This window comes from Numenius arquata, chromosome Z (genome assembly GCF_964106895.1).
Source record: "Numenius arquata chromosome Z, bNumArq3.hap1.1, whole genome shotgun sequence".
NCBI classification, from domain to species: Eukaryota; Metazoa; Chordata; class Aves; order Charadriiformes; family Scolopacidae; genus Numenius; species Numenius arquata.
The window spans coordinates 594,743-616,067 of NC_133616.1; the positions used below are offsets into that span (position 1 = coordinate 594,743).

Below are 21,325 nucleotides of genomic sequence, written 5' to 3' on the forward strand. Positions count from 1 at the left end.
AAGTATATAAACTTCTAGACACCTTTTTTTTTTTTCCAAGATTGAGGCACACCATTACCATCAGTAAAAATTAAATACTATGTGGAAAAACCTCTTCATTTTCACCTGCATTTTCTGTTATTCTAGCACTCATTTTCCGAGTGTCATTGTGTCCATTGGCAAACACCCCTGAGGGGCCAAGCCAAGCCCTTCTGCAGAGGGCTTTAGGAGGGCGGCATGCGCTCCTGAAGGAAGGGCAGAGACATAACCCCACACGGGACTTGTGCTCCTTTCCTTGGGGCGCTTAAGTGCCTCTGACCAACCCAAAATCCGAAAGCACCCCACTGAAATGTCTTATCAGGCGGGACTTAAGCACATGCTGATCAGTATTAAACGCTGCGACAATTCCTTTTAAGCGTTCTAACAGCTGCTTAGCCAATAAAGTGGAATTAAATCATCATACGAACACGTTCCCTGCCAAATCCAGTTTTTAAACCAGAGTAATTTGTCAGGAATACAAACATAAATGTGCCCTTAACAGTTTTTTTTTTTTTTTTTTTTTTTAAAAAATCTAATACTCACACCCCGCAAAGGAGGCTGTAAGCTGGATGTCAGGAGCCTCCGGCTGGCGAGGTGGTGGGCAGGGGAGGGCAAGAACCGCTTCACCGAAACACCCCTCTTCATTTCAGCAGAGGACAGGACCTAGTATTTCCTCAGATGAGAGCTCGAACCACTATTCGAACCACACAGTTCTCATGGCAAAGCATCGTCTATGCACAGCCCTGCACCACACATCCGCCACGCACAGCTTTTGCCATCAAAAAAATGTTTCTGAGGCCGAGTAGCAGACTCCAAGCTCCAGCCGATCTCTGAGGGTATTTAACATCACATCCCAATCCCCTGCAGCGCACCCTCCCGCACCCACGGCAGACCCACACTCCACCCCAGCTGTGCCGCCGGCCACTCTGGGAACTCAGCGAATCCCAGCTGTGCTCTCACCAGCATCAAACACTTCTTTTTCACAATATCCAACAATATATACACGTACAACAAACACCATGAAAAATTACTCACTTATTCCACGGCCAGAGTCACCGTTAAGATGTTATTTACTCGTTACTTGAGGTTACTGTTTAATAACTGCACAATAGGCTTTACACAAGACAGGCTCGTTTGTTTTGTGTTCTCTAACGCTTTGGAGATCTTGCAAAGGGCAAACCCCGGTGGCTCAGCTCACGTCCCCTCGCACCCTGGGGGTACAGCCCCCAGAGCATCTCCCGCAGCACCGAGGGGCTTCTCCATCCCGCAGGGAAGCGCGGTCCCCCAGCACCCACAAAGTATTCCTTCAAAACTTTGTAACAGCAGCTCTGAGTTCAGAGGCTCTGGGCCAACGCTAAATTGGCAGGGATGAACTGCGCGGAGAGAAGACTCTCTAATATTCACTGAGCAACATTAGGCTGCAAGAATAAAAGTAGTGCTCCTGTACCCATCACCGGGACGTTAAAAGATGAAGTCCTACTCAGAATGATATACTGCATCTGAAGTTAGCCTTACGTATTAAGTACCCATTAATATATTCATTTCTTGTTCGTCACAGAAAAGGCGAGCGAACTCCGACGGAGCCCCAAACCTATCCCTTTAACGTAATCACCGCAGCTTAGGATGGAAGTTTGAAAGGGCAATTAATTAGATGATCCCATGTTTAGACCCATCAAACTCTTTAGCACTTAACAAGCAAGTAATACTTGTCAATAAAATATGTTTTGGTAATTCAAAGGTAGAAAATCAATAGTACTAGCACACTTGTTGCTCTTTTTACTACTGAAAATGTGTTCCAATAAGTACAATCCTTAAGGGAATTAATCTGCTTTGTTATTTAAAGGAAGTGCTTCTCTAATTGATGCTAATCCTTTCAAGCCAAGATTTATTTTTTACTGTGCTGTCTGAACGCCTGCGTTACAATGCTCATCTCCCGTTTCCCAGGCCAACGAGGAAGCCTGACACCACCAATTTATTGCTGCTCATTCCAAATATTCTGCTTGTGCCATCCCTTTGGTGCCCGGCGGCTGAGCCGGCGCTGAGCGCTGCCTTAATGGATTACGGCACTAATGCCTCAAACAGAGAGCACCCAGCACACCCCCCTTCCTGGGGAGGGCTTCCCGGTTCCCATTTGCAGTTTCCCGGCCCCAAATCAGTTATACGAGGGCAGAGAATTAGCGCGGAGGCGGTGGGACGCAGAGCAGCTGTGCGCGGCTTCCCTCTGCCCCAGCAATTGGTTTTTAATGGGAGGATGCTCCTGGGAGACTATTTGACTTCTGCACCTGCTGCCGCGGCTGTCCTGTAACACATGATATACTGAAGCTATGACAACCTAATTCTAAGTCCAATATTTGGTAAACTCTACATTGAATTGCAATATTCTGCTAAAAGGTGACATAAAAAAAATAATCACTGTATCACCGCAGCAATTTTATTTTCATAAATATACTGGAATGCATACTTTAAATTGATAAAGCAACTTATGTACTGCTATGGAGACACACTAATGTTTTACCACCTTTATTATTAGATATTTATATCCCCAATCTCTACGGATGCCATAACTAAAGCAGAACAAAACATTCACTTACTGAGAATTAGCGTACCTAAGGCGTGCCCAGAACACTGCCCTTCCAGCGCCCATCACGCGAGGGACACAGGAGAGCAGAGGTTTGCCACAGATAAGCAATACCCTTAGAATGACGTGCCCGCTCTTAGCACGGAGCAGTATGAAATTATCAGCTCCAGCTTTTGCACGGGACACAGACCATCGCTGCGCGAGGATGGTTATCGGAAAATTAAGGAGGAGGTGACTCTGCGACTCCTTCATGGACCGGCGGGGAGTCACTGGCAGTGATTTCACCCAGCAGCCAGGCTGGGGAGATCTGCCCCAGCAGCCCCCCCAAGGCAGGCGCAAACGCAGTTTATACAACAGGAAGAAATCAGAAATCTAAAGCTCGTCATGCTAACGGCAAAGATTAATAAGAGACAGCGAACAACTGAAATGTTAAGCTGAGAATCACTGGTGTTTATGGCACTAATGAAAAAAGTAACTCTCCCTCTACTTTCCTCCCCAACGAAATAAAAATAACGCACTTTTAGAATAGATCTTAACAAACAGAGGTAGGTCTGAGCGATCAGTCGCTCCTAGAAATGAGCCCCAAGGAAAATCCCGGTTAGTCAGGCCGTGCCAGTGTGTCTGTGCTCCCCCGGCAGCGGCCTGCACTGACCGATTCCACAGCACGCAAACAAAAGTTTTCTGGTTTTCTTTTTTTTTTAATCAAAAATTAAAAGTTGGATTTTAATGGAGGGTGCAAAACACTGCAGAACATATATGGAGTCCAAATTGCGATGAGGAATAAATATCAGCCTTTGAGATAACGATACTTATTTCAGAATAAACGCACTTAAACGGGGTACAAAGTCATAAAAAACTAGACGGCTTCACCTGCTATCTGAAATTCATTTTTCATACCAAAAGTGAATTCTTTCAAGATGGCCCTTCAGAGGGTTTTATGAGCACTTTAAAAAAAGAAACCGCTACTTTCCAAGCAATTTAGTGGAAATATCTAAAATACTATTAACTTAAAACAGTTTCAGTATCTTTAATAATTTAATTTCTATGCTAGTTCCAGGAATACTAACAATTGCAGTAAAAATTTCAGGACTGTACTGAGAAAAAGAGTGTATCTGCATCTTTAAATTAATTTTCTTCCTGTCCTTCAAGTGGCTTCTCAATAATATCAAGATAAAGTCAAAGCGCACGTACTACATTTTTTTAACTTAATAAAATCTCTAACTTAATTTCTAACCTTACAGTAATAGAGTTCCGCATCAGCCATTACCATTACTCCGTATTCAAATGCGGGGTGCCGATCTGAGCGGCAGCACTCCGCGGGAGCAGAAAGTGCCCTTGGCCGGCCGCGTATGAAAATACATTTATCACTGGGGCGGCAGCCGGCTGTCACTCAGAATCTGCCTCTCATTTGTTAGGAGGTTCTCCTGCTGGGAGGCCCTCATTACAATTTGCTTTTACTTCCTGGGCAAATGACAACCAGAAAATGAGGCGGCCTCTTTCTCCACCGAACTTAATCCAGAAAAAATGAGATGGCAGCTGCAGCCACCCAAGTGTTACGGGATGCTTTAAAACCCTCCCCAAACTGGCCGCCTCTTCCCCAAAACCGTGGCTGCAATAAAAGATGTGCAGACCCAGCCCAGGCTGCCTTTCAAACACCCCACAATGTCCACAGACGCTCGACGCAAGCTCTGGCTTTAGGAGGGTACTTGGCAGGTCGAGATTTTCACATGGACCATCAAAATCCACAGGGCAATGAATTGCTCCCAACACGTAAACCAGCCTCTCCAGATACCACCAGGGACTTCTGAAACTAATGCCGCTGTACTTCATCTAAAGGTCCATAGTACTGCAGTGTAACCTCAGAACAGCTGCAGGACAACTTGGTATTGTCATTGAAATCCCTGTCTCCTTGACAGTTACCATTATAAAAGAGGTTGCAACAGCTCATCCTCTAAGCTTTAAGCTTTAACTTTTAGGAAAATCATTCGAAGTATGAATTCTGAGTGTGACTAGGATATTCCTACCAATGAAACTCGAAGAGGAAAGTCCTTAACATTTTTTCCATATTTTTAAATAGTATTTTGTAAGATATAAAATAATTAATTAAATCACTATTTAAAGTGTAATAATAATGACAAACAGGCCATGGCAGGAGCACGCTGGTGGGATGCAGCATGAGAAACTTTCTACCTAATGGGTCTCCAACTCTAAAGGCAACGAAGCGAGCTCATTACTGACTACAGGGAAAAATACTTACTATTTTTAGTAGCTTTGGCAGAAGGAAGGAAGGGAGCCCGTGGAGGCTCCCGGTCCTCCCAGCCCAGCACAAGGCTCCTGCACGGCAGGACAAGGGCTCTGAGCAGGACCCGAACACCACGGACACAAACCGAGCGGAGCTGCGGATTCTGGCTCCACGATTCAGGCGCAATTCACAATTTTAAAAAGTGAGAGTAAAAATAAGTATCGTTAAAACAGATTTCAGGAGCAGACAGGACAGGTGACGTTATTTTAATGGCAAACACCTAAGTTTGATACAACTCTTACCTGTGAACTGCGCTGAAACAACTCGGTTCACACAACAGAGTCTTTTTTAAACAGAAGAAACTTGGGTAAAGCAACGGAGTGTCACCTGGATAACCCTGCGGGGCTCACAGCACCAGAGAGTGACCAGAGAGAGAAGGTGCTCTCTTACAGATACCGTTCTCCAAAACTCATAATTTTCATTAAAAATCAGTCCCTATTGAAAGAAAAAGCCATTAAAACTTCTAAGCAGAGGAAGGATGAAGTGCTGCCCCACAGCGAGTTAACAGGAGAGGGGAATATGTGGAACGCCCCCTCTCCCTGCGCTAACTTACTGTTAGGGAAACGCTGCTTGATAATAAGAGTTAAACTGATCAAAGATCTGCGTTTCACCTGCCTACACACGCCGGCTTCTATTTGATAGCTGATCATCGGAGCACGAAGCGTTTCCGACCTCTAAATCTTCTCCAGTGACGAGCCAGACGTGGTGGCAGCAGCCCCGGCTTCCCCTCTCCTATTCAAGCAGCCGCCAGGAGATCCGCAGCCCGCCACCACCTTCCCATAATTTTCTCCCTTTTTCCAGCCGAAGCCCATTTTATTCAGGTACCCTTTGGCTAAAATTCGTTCTGTGCTGTGTCAGTACGGGTGAAACCGAGAGAGCGGTGGGATTTTTGACACTCATCCCCAAACAGTTCTGCTGGATGCGGCTCTTCCCGTTCAGCTCCAGCTTTACTCACCCGAGTTTAAAGGGAACCAGTTAGACCAGCGGCACAGTCGTATCTGCAGCACCGGAGTGTTTTTAACCTTTGACTTCAGAGCCTTCAATGCGCTTGCAAAACACACAAATCCCTCATTCCCGAGTGACCCCAGACTTTAAAGAAAAGCGTTCAGCAGCTCCAGCGGCGTGGGGAAAGCTAACGAGATCAGCGCTTCCCGCCAGGACGCTGGGGTTTGGGGACTTAATTATCCTTCTCCAAGTGTCTCCTGCCCTGCGGACTCAGGGAGAGCAACTCTGCTGTCAGGTTTGAAGCCAGCCGCCTGATTTCCCCCGCTCCTCGCTCTCATTTTCTCATCAGCACCGGCCATATCTGCAGATCGTCTGCAGCTCCTGGGCAAACTGTCGCCCGCCGCAGAACTCCCCGGTGCTGCCTCTTCTTTCCACACTTCCACACACATCCTCTCCAAGGGTCGGCATCGGGATCATCAAAACGATGGAAACTTGGAAATGCAGTCCTCAATTTTAAAATTCTTGGAGAATATTTTCTTACAAGCCTAAGTGTCTCTTACAAGTTGCCTGCGTGAGATGGTTTACACTTAGCCATGCGATGGCATTGCACTTGAAAAACACAGCAGCTTTTCGACTTTTTTTTTTTTAAATTTGAATAATTTATGCTTGTTTCGAGACACCCCCCCCTTTACCTAACTGGGAGCACTGGCTGGGCCCCCACATGCAAATAGGCACATCCAGTGATATCCCCCAGTGATGCCACTGTACAGCTGTAAAACCTTAGAACAAATTAGCGATCAGTAATTACTCAATAATTGCCAAAGTATAAGAGATGGAATATTCACACATTTTTCTGGTTATCAGTTATTAAATATATTCGGGATAGAGATTTTCCTTGCTTAACTGTTTCAATTCCTTCCAAAAGGTACTTTGATATCCGGATTAAAAGCTCTACTTTCACCGCAGATTTTCCAAGTCCCCCTCTATCTGAAAAGCCACTTTGCAGCCGCTCGCAGCCACGCTGGGGTGGCTGAACCGCAAGCCCAGGTGCCCCCAGGAAACACACAGCTCTGGCAGAAGGTTCTGCATCTCTCACCCATCCCTGCTCCAGCGGGATCCCAGCCTTTCCCTGTGCTGGGATACCCTGGGGCTTCCTCTCAGGGATGTGAGAAGCAGAGCACGAAGCCCCAGCTCAGGACCACGTTCTTCCCTAACAGAGAACAAACCCCCCAAAGCAAAAATGCAGTCGCAAAGGTCGTGTCTAGATTGGAGAAATAGGGCAGTTAAAAAAAAAAATAAATGTGTTAACAACATGATTTGAAACAGTTCTGCACATCTCCAGAGAGAGCGGTGTTTAAATCTGCACCTATTGGCCACGGGCAGCCCTGAAGGGAGAAACCCAGACTGACCACCACCATTCGATGCCTGTTAGCGCTCTGCTCCTACTTCAAATATGGAATAAAAATTCAATGTGATTCTGCAAGTTATCAATTGTCGTCAACGTTAGATTTTGGTTTTAAAAGGTATTTGCACAGAGTCTTGTTTCAGCTTCTCTTTAAAGGAAGTGATAGTCCTTTAGGAAAAGGAGGAGGGTTCTTACGCACCGAGGTGACTGACAATGATCTGCCAAATCTGCATGGGATAATCCAGGGATTCTCTCTTTAACAAAAGCAGCATTTCTGAGAAATTATTGCCTATGAAAGTTATAGAACAACGTAAAAAAAAATAAAATCCTTCTTCCCCTTCCCAGCTCCAGAAAACTGCTTTAGCAGCACCTGAAGAAAAAAAAAGCTTCTTGTAAAGAGGAAAAATAAGAGCCAAGGTCCCTTTTTGTGTGGGAAATAGTGTCTGAATAGGAAGTAACAGCTAAATTAGATATTATTTTAGATAAACTCCATTCTCTTTGCAGAGCTCGGTATAAAATCTGTGCATACCTACTGTTCTGTCACCGCTCCTAGGGATGCCGTAAGAAATCTAACTCAGCAGGGGCTCGTGGCCTCTGAGGCTGATCAGCAAGTTTAAGATCCTTTTCCAGTCTATTTGGCTTTTGGGTACTGAATTGTACCGCTTCAAAAACAAAAAAAATCCTTAGTGGAACGGATGCTGGCTGAGGCATAAGAGTTAAGTAGAAAGCCGAAGCTGAATCAACTGTTGATTTAGTTTTTACCAACTTTGGTTATTCAGGAGCATTTCTGTGCTCGGACTCCCAGTCCTGACTTGGCGAGCACCTTTAAACCAGTTTCCAAAGGAACTAGAACAAAAGTACAGAAAGAGGAAAAAAAGCCTGTCTTTTAGCAAACCGGCGCTGCTGATCAGCGGGACCTAAAAAGCAAATTTTGTGATTCCTGAGGCCTCATCACTTCGCCTCCCGGGGCTGGGAAGGTGGAGCGGAGGTAGGGAATGAATTTATGGTGCACTCGCCAGGCTGTGTGCGAGCGCTCTGTTTGCATTTGTTACTTGGAACTTAACGCATATATATATACGTGCAAAGTAGATTTATCTGCGATGCAGAGAGGCAGATTTGGTGCAGAGCGACAATATCCAAGTGGAGAGTTAATGCAGAGGAGTTAGTGTGCTGTAAATTCACACCTTGGCTAAATCCCCACCAGCCTCCCGTGTGCAAGAGTATCAGCACAGTTTACTCCCATAAAACCTGCTGCTAAATTACCACCAGCTAACCAACTGGACATAATTAAACACCCGCTTTAAAAGACATTTGAGAAACTTGAAAAAAGGGGCTGTTTTGTTGTTGTACCCCTAATGTCGGTGGGGTTTGCTGTTGATAGGATAAGACCGTTTCCTGTTGCTGTGAAACAGCTTCCCTTCCCCTCCCGCCTCCAGTGAGAGGAGTTTGGCCTATAAAATTAAAAGGTTATATTCGGTAATTATCTTTTATCTGCAGTTTGAGGATGCGTGTTTCTACTAACAAGTTTTCTTGCCTCGTCTGAACCTGTCAGTGTGACGGTGTCAGCAAACGCCCTTACAGCTTCAAGATCCCAGGATAGCAATCTTGCTGCTTCTACCTTTAAAACACCACAGTGTCTTTTATTCAGCAATCAAACTTAACTAAACCAAGCCATCTGGCATCGGCAACTATTCATTCCAAGTGTAATATGAAATCATTTTCTGCCTTACGTAAGAATAAAAATGTGCAAAGGCATGTAGGTACTGCAGTGAAATGATCCGATGCACAACTCCCTCCCGGCTCTGCCTGCTGAAGCTCTGCTGTGAATTCTGCAATGAGCCAAATAACAAACAGCACCGACTGGAACCAACGTTTAAAAGCACCTTTTGCTTGGAAACAAACCGATCCAGAACTCGGGCTTCTCTTTAATCTTGTGGTGAAAATGACAGAGTTTTTATGTACAGAAGCAAGGACACTGGCTTCAGCGGGTGTCTCTACAGGAGACAAAGTTTTCATAAATTACACATCAAAATATACAGCCACGTGTACAACCCTGCATCATCTCCAGCTCAACGCTGGTGAAGAGCTTCTGTCTTCAGCGGGACTTCTCCATGTTCCAAGACTAGAGCCACCAGCCAACAGGCACACACAAAATACCCAGCCTGAAGGCAACGGCCAAAACTCCCCTAAAGAAATGAGAACGGTGCAGGAGGCAGAGGGATATTTTCCCATAAAATTCACGGACCAGTTGAGTTTGAGCCCTCTCAGAGGGAGCAGACACCTTACAAAGCCAGGTGAAATGCCTGCTGCTCGCCTACACGAGGAGGAAAAGCCACCCCCGAAAGAATGCTTATGGATTAACATGATTATAATTAATGAATAATGACACTAAATGTGTTTTGGCCATAAAATAGTGCTAGAGACTCCAATGAAACAAAATATTACTAAGCAATTTTCAGACATTAACATTTTCCCATCACTCCGGAGTCAATAACAATCATGTATTCTAAAATCTAGTTACCAGAAATACATCCAGTCTGAGAACACTGATTTAGGGCTCCATTTGGAAAAAACGTGGCAGAGTATCATTCTTTTTCTGTATTAGCGCACCTCTAAAGAAAGGAATTTCAATGGTATGTTGGTAATAATTTGCAATCTTATGCAAAATATTATTTGTTTTGAATTTAACGTGACCCTTTAGTTGCATTCAACCTGCTGAGACAGCTTCTAGCCTGGCAAAAATTACTACGCATTTTTTTCGGTAAGCATATTCTTAATAAATAGATTTCTTTAAAAATAATGAAAAAATGAAGCAGCATCTCCTGGGTCATGACTTCGCATAGTCTGTAAGTCCCTTCAGCAAACCTCAAAACTGCCAGTTTGTAAAATCACTGGGAAGAGCCCGCTGTTTGGGCTGGGAAGGGTAACTCGGGCAGGAGCGTGCGGCGGTGGCGTCCCCGCGCTGTGACGGGGCACGGTTATCGGGAGATAATCACTCCCCCGGAGGATTAGCAGCGCCGAGGTGAACCCTGTGCCACGCAGCACACACTTGGGGTGTCATTAGCTCACGATAACCCCGCTCCCTGCCACCTCCTAGTGCTTAATTAGGGGTTACAAAGGTTATAGTAGGACTAAAAGAACTTGGGCGAGCGGAACTTGCGGTGAGCGATACCTCAATCAGTGCAAAACCGGGGGCTGTGCACGTGTCGCCCTCAACAGCGGCGTAGGTGGGAGCCCCTGAGCACGACTTGTGCTTTAAATTAACGAGGTTTTACCTCGGGAGGGTGAAGGAATCCAGACCCACACTATGCCTTATTTTCCCTTGGCAAATTCCAGCCCTTTCAAGCAGCATTTTGCCTAATTCAAATGCCATGTATAAATACAAAAAAAACCCCAAAAGAGCAGGATTTTAGGACCTCGGCTCACCTGAAATAAATTATCAAGTAGATCTCCAGCGAAGACGCGAGATCTCCAGGGTGTCTCAGCGGACGCACGCTAAGCTACGTACCCACTCGAGAAACTTCATCCTGCCTGAAAAAGTCCGTACAAATCAGGCTTCTCGGCGGTACGCGGTTCATTTCTGGTTACCAATCGCCAGCCACGCGGCCACGGAGGGTGGCACGTCTTTAACAGCGCCTCTTCAGTCGTGTTTTGTAAACAAAGGCCACATTTGCAGATGGAGCCGCCGTGGATCCGCTGCACTCAGAGCTGTTTTCCAATTCACCGTGAAACATCAATTATCTTTATCAAATAACAGTATCTCATCTCAGTCCATTATCAAGATGGAGTCTTATTTTAGCCGGGCTGCGGCCCTATCTGTATATCAAGGCTGGCCGCGGTGCCAGAGTGAGTGAAAGGCTGTGAAATAATCAATAATCATCATCAAATTGTGGTCGACAGGTTGTGAGGATGGAAGTTTTTGATGAAACCTCAACCTTTTTCCGTGCAGCTGATAAAGCTTAACCTTTGCAGTACCTGCTGAGTGTGACTCGGTTAAAGGCAGCTCTGCATATGCTGGAGCCGCCGGGCTGAGCCGAGAGCATCTTCGGGCCACCAGACATCCCTCAGGTCCTGAGCGAGTCGGCGGACACAGAACCACCGCAAACCTGTTTTGGGGGTTTTTATACAGCCTAAAAAGCACGGTCTGTGCATAATAACCCAACAGGAACAAGAGAAAAATTGCCAGCAGGTATCTGTCTATTTAAATGTAGGCAGCTTTCTGTTATCCAGAATAAAAGCGGGATGAGATCACACAGATAAAGAAGGAAAAAGAAGTATAAAAACATACATGCATTAGGCTAATCGTGTAGCAGCCCTTTTGTTAAAGTTGTTATTCTAATTCAGCCCTTTTCTTATGGTAATTTCTTTTCGGAACAGAATTACGGCACAGAATGAGGTTGTAAACATTTTGTACCGGGTTTCGTTTTTTTGAGCATAGCATGAGTAACTGCACCCTGAACATAACCTCGCTGCGCCCAACAGAGGGGTGATTCAGCCATACATTTTCCCTTTCAGCTATCCATCAGCTCCTCTAGAAATAGAAATTGGAGGGAATTTGTCAGAAGTCACATGAACAAGCAGAATGGGAATTTTGAGAAGAACATCCATTTCTATTTTTCTGGGCTGGAGCAGTGTTTAGGTAGAGCACGGAAACAGAAAGGGCACCAGCCAAACCACATGCAAGCACGAAGTTATGGTTGGGTTTATATTTGCTACCTTAAATAAACCCACACAACCCAACCCAACCCAACCCAACCACCCCAACCAGCCCTCTCTGCACTCAGGACAACTCTGGAAGTCCCCTGCTGGTCAGGCTGAGCAAGAAACACAAAAACTGTCTGGTATTTTGATCAGACAGCTGGAAAGACTCCATAAAACTTCAACAAATTCCGTGGGATCTGGCAATACCTTCCAGCATTATCACTGAGAAGCTGGTCATGAACCTCCAGGCACCACAAGACGCCCGATGGGAGAAGGCGTGAAGTTCTCGTCCACCCCAGGTGGAGAGACAGGCACCCTGCCTGCCCGCACGGAACCGCAGCTCAGTGCAAAGACAGTCATTCGGCCTCAGTAGGAAAAAAAGGAATATTTTCCCCTCTTGGGCATTAACTCCTCAGGGTTATCAGGCCATGAAAACGGATGTCAAACCAACAACCAGATCAGAGGATATTTACATTTCAATTCAGCACGTTATCGTCAAACCACCAAACCTGCGGCCCCTTTCCTACACCAAACCCTACATCACCAGCCCATTTCAAGGGCTCAATCTCAACCTCCAAGAGACACGTTAAGGCACTGGAGGACTAAAATGATAATTAACATCTATTTCCTGGCAAAAGTAGAACTGACATGCAAGATCGAAGATTTACTCAAACCCACTACCAGACACTTTCAGAACCTGGTGTAAAACTGCTGAATTTTCTCTTCAGACAAAAGAATGAACTGCAACAGAATCATCTGCTTTTCCAAATAAAAAAAATCCCCCCAAAGCGGCAGTTTGTAGTAATAGTCTAAAGCACAGTGTAAAATAACATTAGTGAAAGAGAGGAAACTATTGGAAAGCTTTCCTCCCCATAATCTCCTCTAAGACATGGCTATTTAATAGTAAATTAGAACGTAAAGAATTTGAAAAACAAAGCAGCTGATCGATATTTCTGTTTATCAGAATTATTGGAGAGCTTAGTATCAAAGGATTTAAAATTTTAAACTGATCTTGACATTTTTGTATCATCTCACTTTTCATAACAGGGTTTTTTGTTTGGGTTTTGGAGTTTTTTTTCCTTTCCCTTGAAAGCCTCCCGACTTGTTTTGGTTATTGAGAGACTCTAGAAGCTGTGCCGATGGAGCTTTCCCTGCGGTTGGCAGTAACAAAGCCCAGCCCAACGAGCCCTGTCCCCGCAAGGCCACCGCCGCCGTGCAGGACACCCGGGGCACGGGTCCCCCTCTGCGAGGACAAAGTCAACCCCAACCTCTGCCAAGCCGAACCCAACACCTGGCTCAGAAAACACTCTCCAGAAGGGCGGCAGCGGTTTCATGGCGGATGGGGGGCTTCCGGGGCACGCAGCACCACCATAGTCTGTTTTATTACCAGCGTCATGGAGACGGCGTGAAAAATCGAGAGGCAGAGGCGGTGAGCGGCGCCGGGTCAATACTCCTCCCCGAGACATTGTGTGGATAATCAGCAGCGCGGCCCCGGGTTCTGGCGCTGCAAACAGCTGAAGGGCAGATCAATACCGCCGTGGGAAGGACGGGCACGGCCCTGCTCCCGCTGCGGGAACGCACCCCGAAACACACAGCGACTCCGGCACCGCTCCCGTCCGACACCGGGAATAGCCAGCAGCACCCGGGAAACAATAAATAATGTAACAGAACAGAGAAAGAGAGAAAGAAACTAATCTCTAGGCTCAATTGTGGTAAAAAAATAGGTAAAAAAAGGTATGCATTTGGAATTCTCATGATGCAATACAGAAGGGCTGCAATTTTCATGCTGATTTAACCTTTTAAAAATAAACTAAAATTCAAAACCCCCGAAATAAGATATTTGCTTGAAAGCAAGACGAAATGTAGAACAGTTAATTTATTAAATATAACATTTAAAATTTTTATTTCTTAAAAATATTAGGAAGAACTCACGTGTTACTAAGCACATCTGTCCAACAGCCATCATGCAAACCAAAAGCAAACCACCGAAAAGCAGGTAACTTTGGCTTTGAGGCAACATTTTACTGGTAGTATTAATAATTGACACCTTGTTAAATAAGTGATACTAATATTGTAGATTTTACTGGAAAAAACCTATCATATATAAATGTTGATTTATTATTTGTTAAAAAAGGCGATCCTTGACATCCATCATTCTATTAATCATTAGATGTAATTTCTGGGTCAGTACATACAATCACCTTTCTTCCAAACAAAATAAAAATGTGCTGGAAGGAAAAAAAAAACCAAACCATACAAAAATGGTTTTGTTTCCTGTTATTACAGTTAAAACACCTCCCTTTTTCCTTCAAGCAGATCACAAAACTCCTCTCATTAGCACCCTACCCCACCTGTAGCGTAAAAATAATCTCATTTTGAGTGCATATTTAGGCCGGCAGTTTGCTCTGCTGCTGATAATTACTACAAAATCTTCTACCAACTATGAACTGTGCTTAATCTGTGACACAATTTCAGTGACACGAAGCCCCACACCGCTCAGATCTGGCCATCAACTGAATTTACAAGGGATTGGTTTTTTAGCGTGCCTGCGAGACAGGAAGCCCCACCATTTGAAGCTGTATGTCCATCCCCATAAGCCCGCCAGCATGCACGCTGGGAAGCTACCAGATTATATTTTCATGAATTATTCACTGCAAACATCCCCAAATCAAAAGCAGCCACAAACAAAGAAATCTCTCCCTTTTACGAGGATTTCTGCTATTTTCTCCAGGCGTCCCTGAAGGATGCGGCTCCAGCACAGGGGGGTGACACCGTGATGGCAGTGACCCCCACTGCCCGCCTGCTCCGTCCCCCATGGGGCTGTGGGCCAAGATCTCGGAGCAGGGTGAGGGACGCAGCGAGGACCTCCTGGGACAGGTCCTGCAGGAACTGCGGGCTAGCCCTGCGGCCGCTAGCCCTGGGGCCACCAGCTCTCCTGCCCCGGCCCCTGCTCCCACCACTGCTCCCCGTCGCAGAGGGACCCCCGGCAGCTGAAGCAGACACCCCCTCGCAAACAAGGCTCCCACAGGCTCACCTGAGCTGGCCTTCTTGATCTCAGCAATGAAAAATGTTGTCCCTAAAAGCTGGTTTCCGGTTCGAAGTTACCGAGGCAATTAAAATATTCTGATAAACATTTTGAAAGGCTTTAACTTATTCATAAATAAGTAAATTAGTAAGTTTGAGCTTTTTTTCCAATTTCCTAACTTTTTCACCTACACAATCCTGAAGTTATTTCACATCTTCTGAGCAGCCTGAAATCTGCAACTGTGAGAAATAACTTAAAAAGATGAGATTTGGAATAAGAAACCTGTATCCAATAGATGGCGTTGCCACCTAATCATCATATGCACGCATCGGCCACACTTTTCTATCTCATGAATAATAATATAATCTGCAAAGGACAGACGTGTACAGCTGTGCTCCTCACCTCTCCCTCAACAGCACCAGCAGGAATTAGCCGTTAGTGTGAGATGCCAAGAATTCCCAGACTGATCTGGGCTCTGCACCCTGAATTTCCAGTGGGATGATGCCCACTCCCGGGGATTGCGGCCAGTGTCCCTCCAGCAGGAGATGCTGGGCTCTTCGCTGGCCTGGCTGCTGAAGAGGTGGGGAGAAGTCCCGCAACAGTCGCAGACTCCTTGCACAGACAACCGAGGAGTTGTTTGTGGGAAGAGGGACATGCACAGCTCCGCAGCACGGCGCAGGACAGCAAAAACGTGCAGTGACATCGGATGTATCAATATACTGCAGTTCTTCTGGACCCATTTTATAGCTAAATTAATAAATCATGATCCAAATGACTTCAGCAAAAACAAGACAGAGCATCCACGTTTCCCATTTGCCTACATTGTATAGCTATTTACAAAATAAATCTGGCCATCTTAGCTTCCATAGGATGGCTGATTAAACAAAAAAATACCGGAACATACAACGCTGTCAGCTACTAGATTTGGGAACTAAAGCCCAGGATCTGAGCGCAGGCAAGGAACCAGGCGGGTATACCCGAGCGAGCGGCTCTGCCAGCACGGGACTGAGCGGCACTGCAGATCCAGCAGGAGGAAATCTGCACCACCTTCTCTATAATGCACAGTTTGGAAGGACTAAAGATAACAGCTTGTAGAAACAACAACAAAATTATACTTACACACACAAAAGAATAAGGCAGATACAATATACAGATAATTTACCCAAGCTTTACATAAAGATTATAGAAATTCAATGAGAACTAACAGCTCATCACATAGTACAAGGAATAATGAAGAACATTACCAATGGAGTTTTCTGAAAAGATAAGGCAAACACTTTCTCATTTAAACATTTTTAAATCCAAGCACTCGTTTCAATGTTACCCTTAAGTATGTCCTCTTCTAGGTCACTGGTAAGTGGTAAGAAAACACGTATCTTATTTAACATCAGAGAAGTGTAAATACCTCAAACATAAGCATGATGGCGTTTTATAGAGAGGAGTTTTAGGAAAAAAAACAAACAAACCAACTCAGTGGGTTTTTTGTGCGACTTCTATAGTAGATAAGCATACTGCTAGAAACCCTAACTTTTAAAAATCAGTTTTTTCATGTATTTCCGAGCAGGGGCATCACCTAACTTTCGGCTCCCATTATTAACCCATCTGTGGCACCCGTTCAGTTCCAGTGGATGAAGACAGTAGGGCTCTATATACTTTGAGTCCTTCATTAAACTATTGATCCCCTCAGCATTATCCATAATGTTCCAGCAGCTCAGCACGTCAACCGATGCAGAGCTCGCTGCTCTTGCCTTTCAATAACTTCCACACTTTATGGGGAGGAAGTCACAATGATTTATTTACCTGACATTTCCCGGTCCGGATGTCGTAGAGGGCCACTGAACCATGGCGAGCTCCCACTGCTATTCTGTGACTCCGCTCGTAATAGCTGACCATGTAGAACCTGAATTGAACATTAGAACCAGTAACAGGTGAGATCTGACCTGCCTGCATGATGTTAAAATTAATTTGCAATGCCACTGGGTAATTACCATTAGTGCTAGAGCAGAGATTTGATTTGAAAATCCATCAGCTGCCAGTTTTCATCCCTGGCATTCGGCAAACAAAGCCAACTGATGTTTGATACCTCACCGCAGAATCCCATCAGATTTACTCCTTTCTATTACACAGTGCTGAACACTTCCACGGAGTTTGGGAGAAAGCTCTGCGATAACCACCAGGTCCCTGAACGGCCATGTTTACAGTGGAACACCACAACAACGCTGGATGTCAAACGGTTAAACAAGACAATCTGAACACCCTGAACGATTTCACCCTGAACTTTTCCTTGAAAATCAAATGAGACAATGAGAGAAAGCATAGGGAAAAATATCCAAACTCATAAATTGTTGTTTGGAATTAGGGGGAAAAACCCCATAAATTTATCAAACACTCTCTAGTCTATTAAAATATTACAACTGGAAAGCATGAAATAGTCCTTAGCATTCAGGCATTGATTTGAATTCAAACAATTGCAAAATTCAAGGAATTTCTACACCTTGAAACACAAGAGTCAAAATCCTTATTTCAAATTAAAATCTCTGGGAATATCACTGTGCCCTTCTCTAAAAAGGGAGAGCAGACCTGTGAAAACTGCATTTCCCGTTACATTTTAATTTTACAGTTAAATTTTACTATTACGTCTGCCAGAGATTTCTAGAATCAGTCTATAAAAATATGTTGCTGACCATATTTATGGCTTCAAACAACGAATCTTACAATGATCTATCTCCTTGTTCTTGAGGATTCCTGGAGTGCCATAGCAACTGCTCTCACACAGGTGGGATACACTTGTTTCTGCAGCGCAGGATGGCAGTCGGGAAGAAAAACAGCATCAAACATGGTGTTACAGGAAAAAAAGGGGTAAAAAAAAAAATGAAGGAAGGAAGGAAATGGCTAGTTGTTGTGCAGGAGAAAGGGCACAAGTGAGCAGCCCCTTCCCTTCCCACCACTGGGATGGCGGGCAGCCTTTTAACGTGCCTTTTTCTAGAGATATTCCAATATTCCCAGGCCACAGACCATCTCTGTTACTTTCTTTTGCAGCCAGCATCTGCCTCATCAATTTGCTTTCCACATTCCTTTGGTCAGTGGCGGCCACGCAACTTACTTATTCATTAGTGAATAATAGTAATAGTTTCTCATTTGTTATTAAGAAGACAAAAAGGAGTGTTTGGAAAAAAAATAAAAATCAAAAGCTGCTGGTGAATAGCGTGGGAGCAGGGGAGGCAGGAGCCAGGCAGGAGGAAAACGAAGAGAAAAGGGCTGATGCTGTGGGCAAACAGGTACCTGCAGGGCCCAAACTCTGCCATACACCGTGAATAAGGCACGGGACTGGAATAAAAGAGCATCCCCATTTTTCACCATTTCAGGTCAAACTGCAAACACCTGCACAATTAAAGCGGTGCCCCAGGTGGGGGGGCCGGTTTTAAGCCTATTTGATATAACCAGCAAACTCGGGATTTATGTATAAATTTACAACCACCCCCCCCACCCCCCCCCCCCGCTTGAACATTACAAGTAAAATGGAGTACAACAGGAAGTTTCTATATAAAATGCTCTATATCCCCATGCATTGTGTTACACCACTGAATGGGCACAGTCCGCTTGTCTCCTCCAGCAGGAGAGTATCACCGAGCGCTGTACGGAAGCAAACAGCACTCCCCTCCTTACGGCATTCAAATGCCCGTTTAGACACAGCGCTGAGTCAGTGTTTCTCTTTGAAAAGAAGAATCCATCAGACTACACAACAACAGAGGGTTTGGGGAGAAAAAAGCTTCAAGGAAATGGATGGTTTTGAGTTTAATTTTCTAAAAAAAGGTTACTCCTTAAACTGACATTCGGTTGTCAGCTCTTTAGCCTCACTCTATCTTTAGTGAGCTTAGCACTCTTAAAACCACACGTAGATTTAAATATTTGAATCCTTTGCACCCCTTTCTAATGCCTGCGTGGTGGGGTTCAATGGAGAACGACATGCCAGCACATATTTAGACTATGCTAGAAATTTGTTTTTGCATGCTGGGGCATCCACATCCATAGTCGGCATCTTAACAGAGCCCCTGCTCCGAGGGCTGGCCCCGCGCTGCTCCGTGGAGAACATTCCTTCGGGCAGCAGATCCCTTCTCCATCTCCAGGAGGAACTCTGCTGGAACCAGCTAACCCTCCCCGTTAGAGGAGGTTCAAGTGAAGGCCTCCAACTGTTTAAAAACCCAAATACAGCCATATTAAACACTTGCTGTTTTAAATTGGATCTCTCCTCCCGTGTGAGTCTACACCATTACAGAGACCGCCTTACCCCAGCAGCCTGCACTAAACACACGACCAAGCAGAGCCCATGAGGGACCACTCAGCTCTGGTGCAACTGCTGAATCCGGAACATACTCAGGTCAAAGAGAATTTTGCAGCCTCCAGGATTATCCTTCAGAATTTTAAAGAAATTCTGACATATTTCATGTTCATTGCAATGTGCTTCAATACTAATTTTGATGAGCAATGGGTTTGCACAGAGCGTGCCAAAGGGTGTTACGAGCCTCTATAAGGAATAACACTCACAGGAGAACCAGACAGACACCATAATCACACGCTGTTAAGACATGATATCCAAAAATACCCCCCTCCTCACCATCTCTCAGGACTGAGTCACGCTCACGGCAACGAGCGGCGTGACTGCTGCATTTGTACCACAGCGAAAAACCTCAAAAACACGGGAGGAATCATAATCACGGATTTTAACCCACGGCTGCTCCCAGCACTGAGCTTAACGCTCCGCTGGGACAGCAAGGTCGCTTCCTGGGGACGGCAGAGGCACCCACAGGTATTTGCCATCACAGCCAGGAGTTAAGGACCTTCTGTAACGCCCTCCGAGGAAGAAGAGCGTCCCCCCGTAAGCACTGAGAGACCCCAATGACTTCCCCTCAGCAGGGGTGCACGTAACGCAGGGCAGCAGAGAGCGCCGAGATATTAGAAGAATTAACAGCAGGATTCCATCCAAGTGCTTCCACTTGGAATCTCTCCAGAGATTCAACCACTTGCTAAAATCTGATGACAATTTCCATTGGGCTCAACGATCACATCAGTGGGTGCTGTATCATTTTTACAATGGCTATAACTATGTAGAATAGGAAATACTACTAGTAATTTAACTCAATTTTGAGATAACGTAGCACTATAAAAATACAACAGGAATAGGGAGATTTTTGCACTAATTCCCACTTACTCTCGCATTTATATTTTAAAGTAAGCCTTTTAAAGCATCAGGAAGAAGAGAGATTACCTCTATCGGTATCCTACCTGTCAACAGGATAACTGTTCTTTTCTTGAAACTACTCTATATTTTAATAGCTTATTAAATTGACAGATGATTATTATAATTCATTGGTTGCACCAGTGTAATATTATAACTGGGATATTTATCACAGTCTAAAGATACTGTAAGTGTTCCTGTTTAAATCACATTTTACTATGTAAAAGTCCCATTTTAAGAGTGAAGCAGAACTCGCCCAGACAAAGACGATGGATGATGCCGAACTCCCGCTGACGGGCAGTGGGAGCCGGTGGCTCCACGTCCTTCAAACTGCACGAGCACAGGACAGCCACCATGCTTCTCCTTCCCCTTCCGTTTGTGCAACTTCATTCCTAATGGAATATACCCTTCTGGTGACCCTAATGTTTTCTTCACCGTATTCTTGGAGGAGGAGCTCACCTGCAGATGGCTGGAAAGCATTCCTGAAGACCCTTTTTCTTAACCAAAGATCCTTCCAGGCAATACATGATGATGTCCATAACCTTGGAAACAAAAGTTAAAATCATTAGACATTCCGTATTTTATGCTTCATAATAAAAGTTCTAACAGGCAAAAATAGAGAATTTCTGTGCTTGACTGCATCTTTGATATTTAACTGCAGGCCACCACATTCCTCACTGCTGCATCAACCCCTCAGCAGAGAGGGCAGACCAGCCTTACCTCCACCAGAAGGTCCACAACGTCGGTTGGCATCTTCTCGATGAGGATCTCAATGACTCTCAGGATCTCCCCTTTCGCCCGGGCCAGCGTGGTGGTGTGAATGTTCTGCTGGGACTGCGTGTTGGCCGCGAGGGCGGTGTGTCTGTGCACCTACCAAAGAGCGGGGTTACTCGGGGAAACGCCGACTCTCTAAATATTATTCTCCATCTGTGCTTATGGTTTTACATGTTACCTTAAGAAAACCCATCCTAGGGAGGATGTTTTGCTTTACTTTGAGACATAGGGATTATTTCCCCTGCTCAGTTACTCATAATCAGCAGAGCCACTAATGATTATCCTTGAGGTAGCTTTTAAACAAGGGTTTACCTGTTTTAAGTCATTCTTAATCTCATAAA

The 21,325-nt window shown here is 45.0% G+C and overlaps 1 protein-coding gene across 2 annotated transcripts in view; it reads right to left on the reverse strand.

The window, feature by feature from the left end:
• LOC141476903 (WD repeat-containing protein 7-like) overlaps positions 1-21,325 on the reverse strand; it is an 86,834-nt gene that overhangs the window by 2,297 nt on the left and 63,212 nt on the right. For both annotated transcript variants that reach the window (XM_074165811.1, XM_074165810.1), the window contains 3 exons: positions 20,931-21,080; positions 20,670-20,752; positions 16,775-16,874 (listed from right to left, as the gene is read on the reverse strand). In XM_074165811.1, coding sequence (XP_074021912.1) covers positions 16,775-16,874; positions 20,670-20,752; positions 20,931-21,080 — 333 coding nt within the window. The remainder of the gene's footprint in view (positions 1-16,774; positions 16,875-20,669; positions 20,753-20,930; positions 21,081-21,325) is intronic.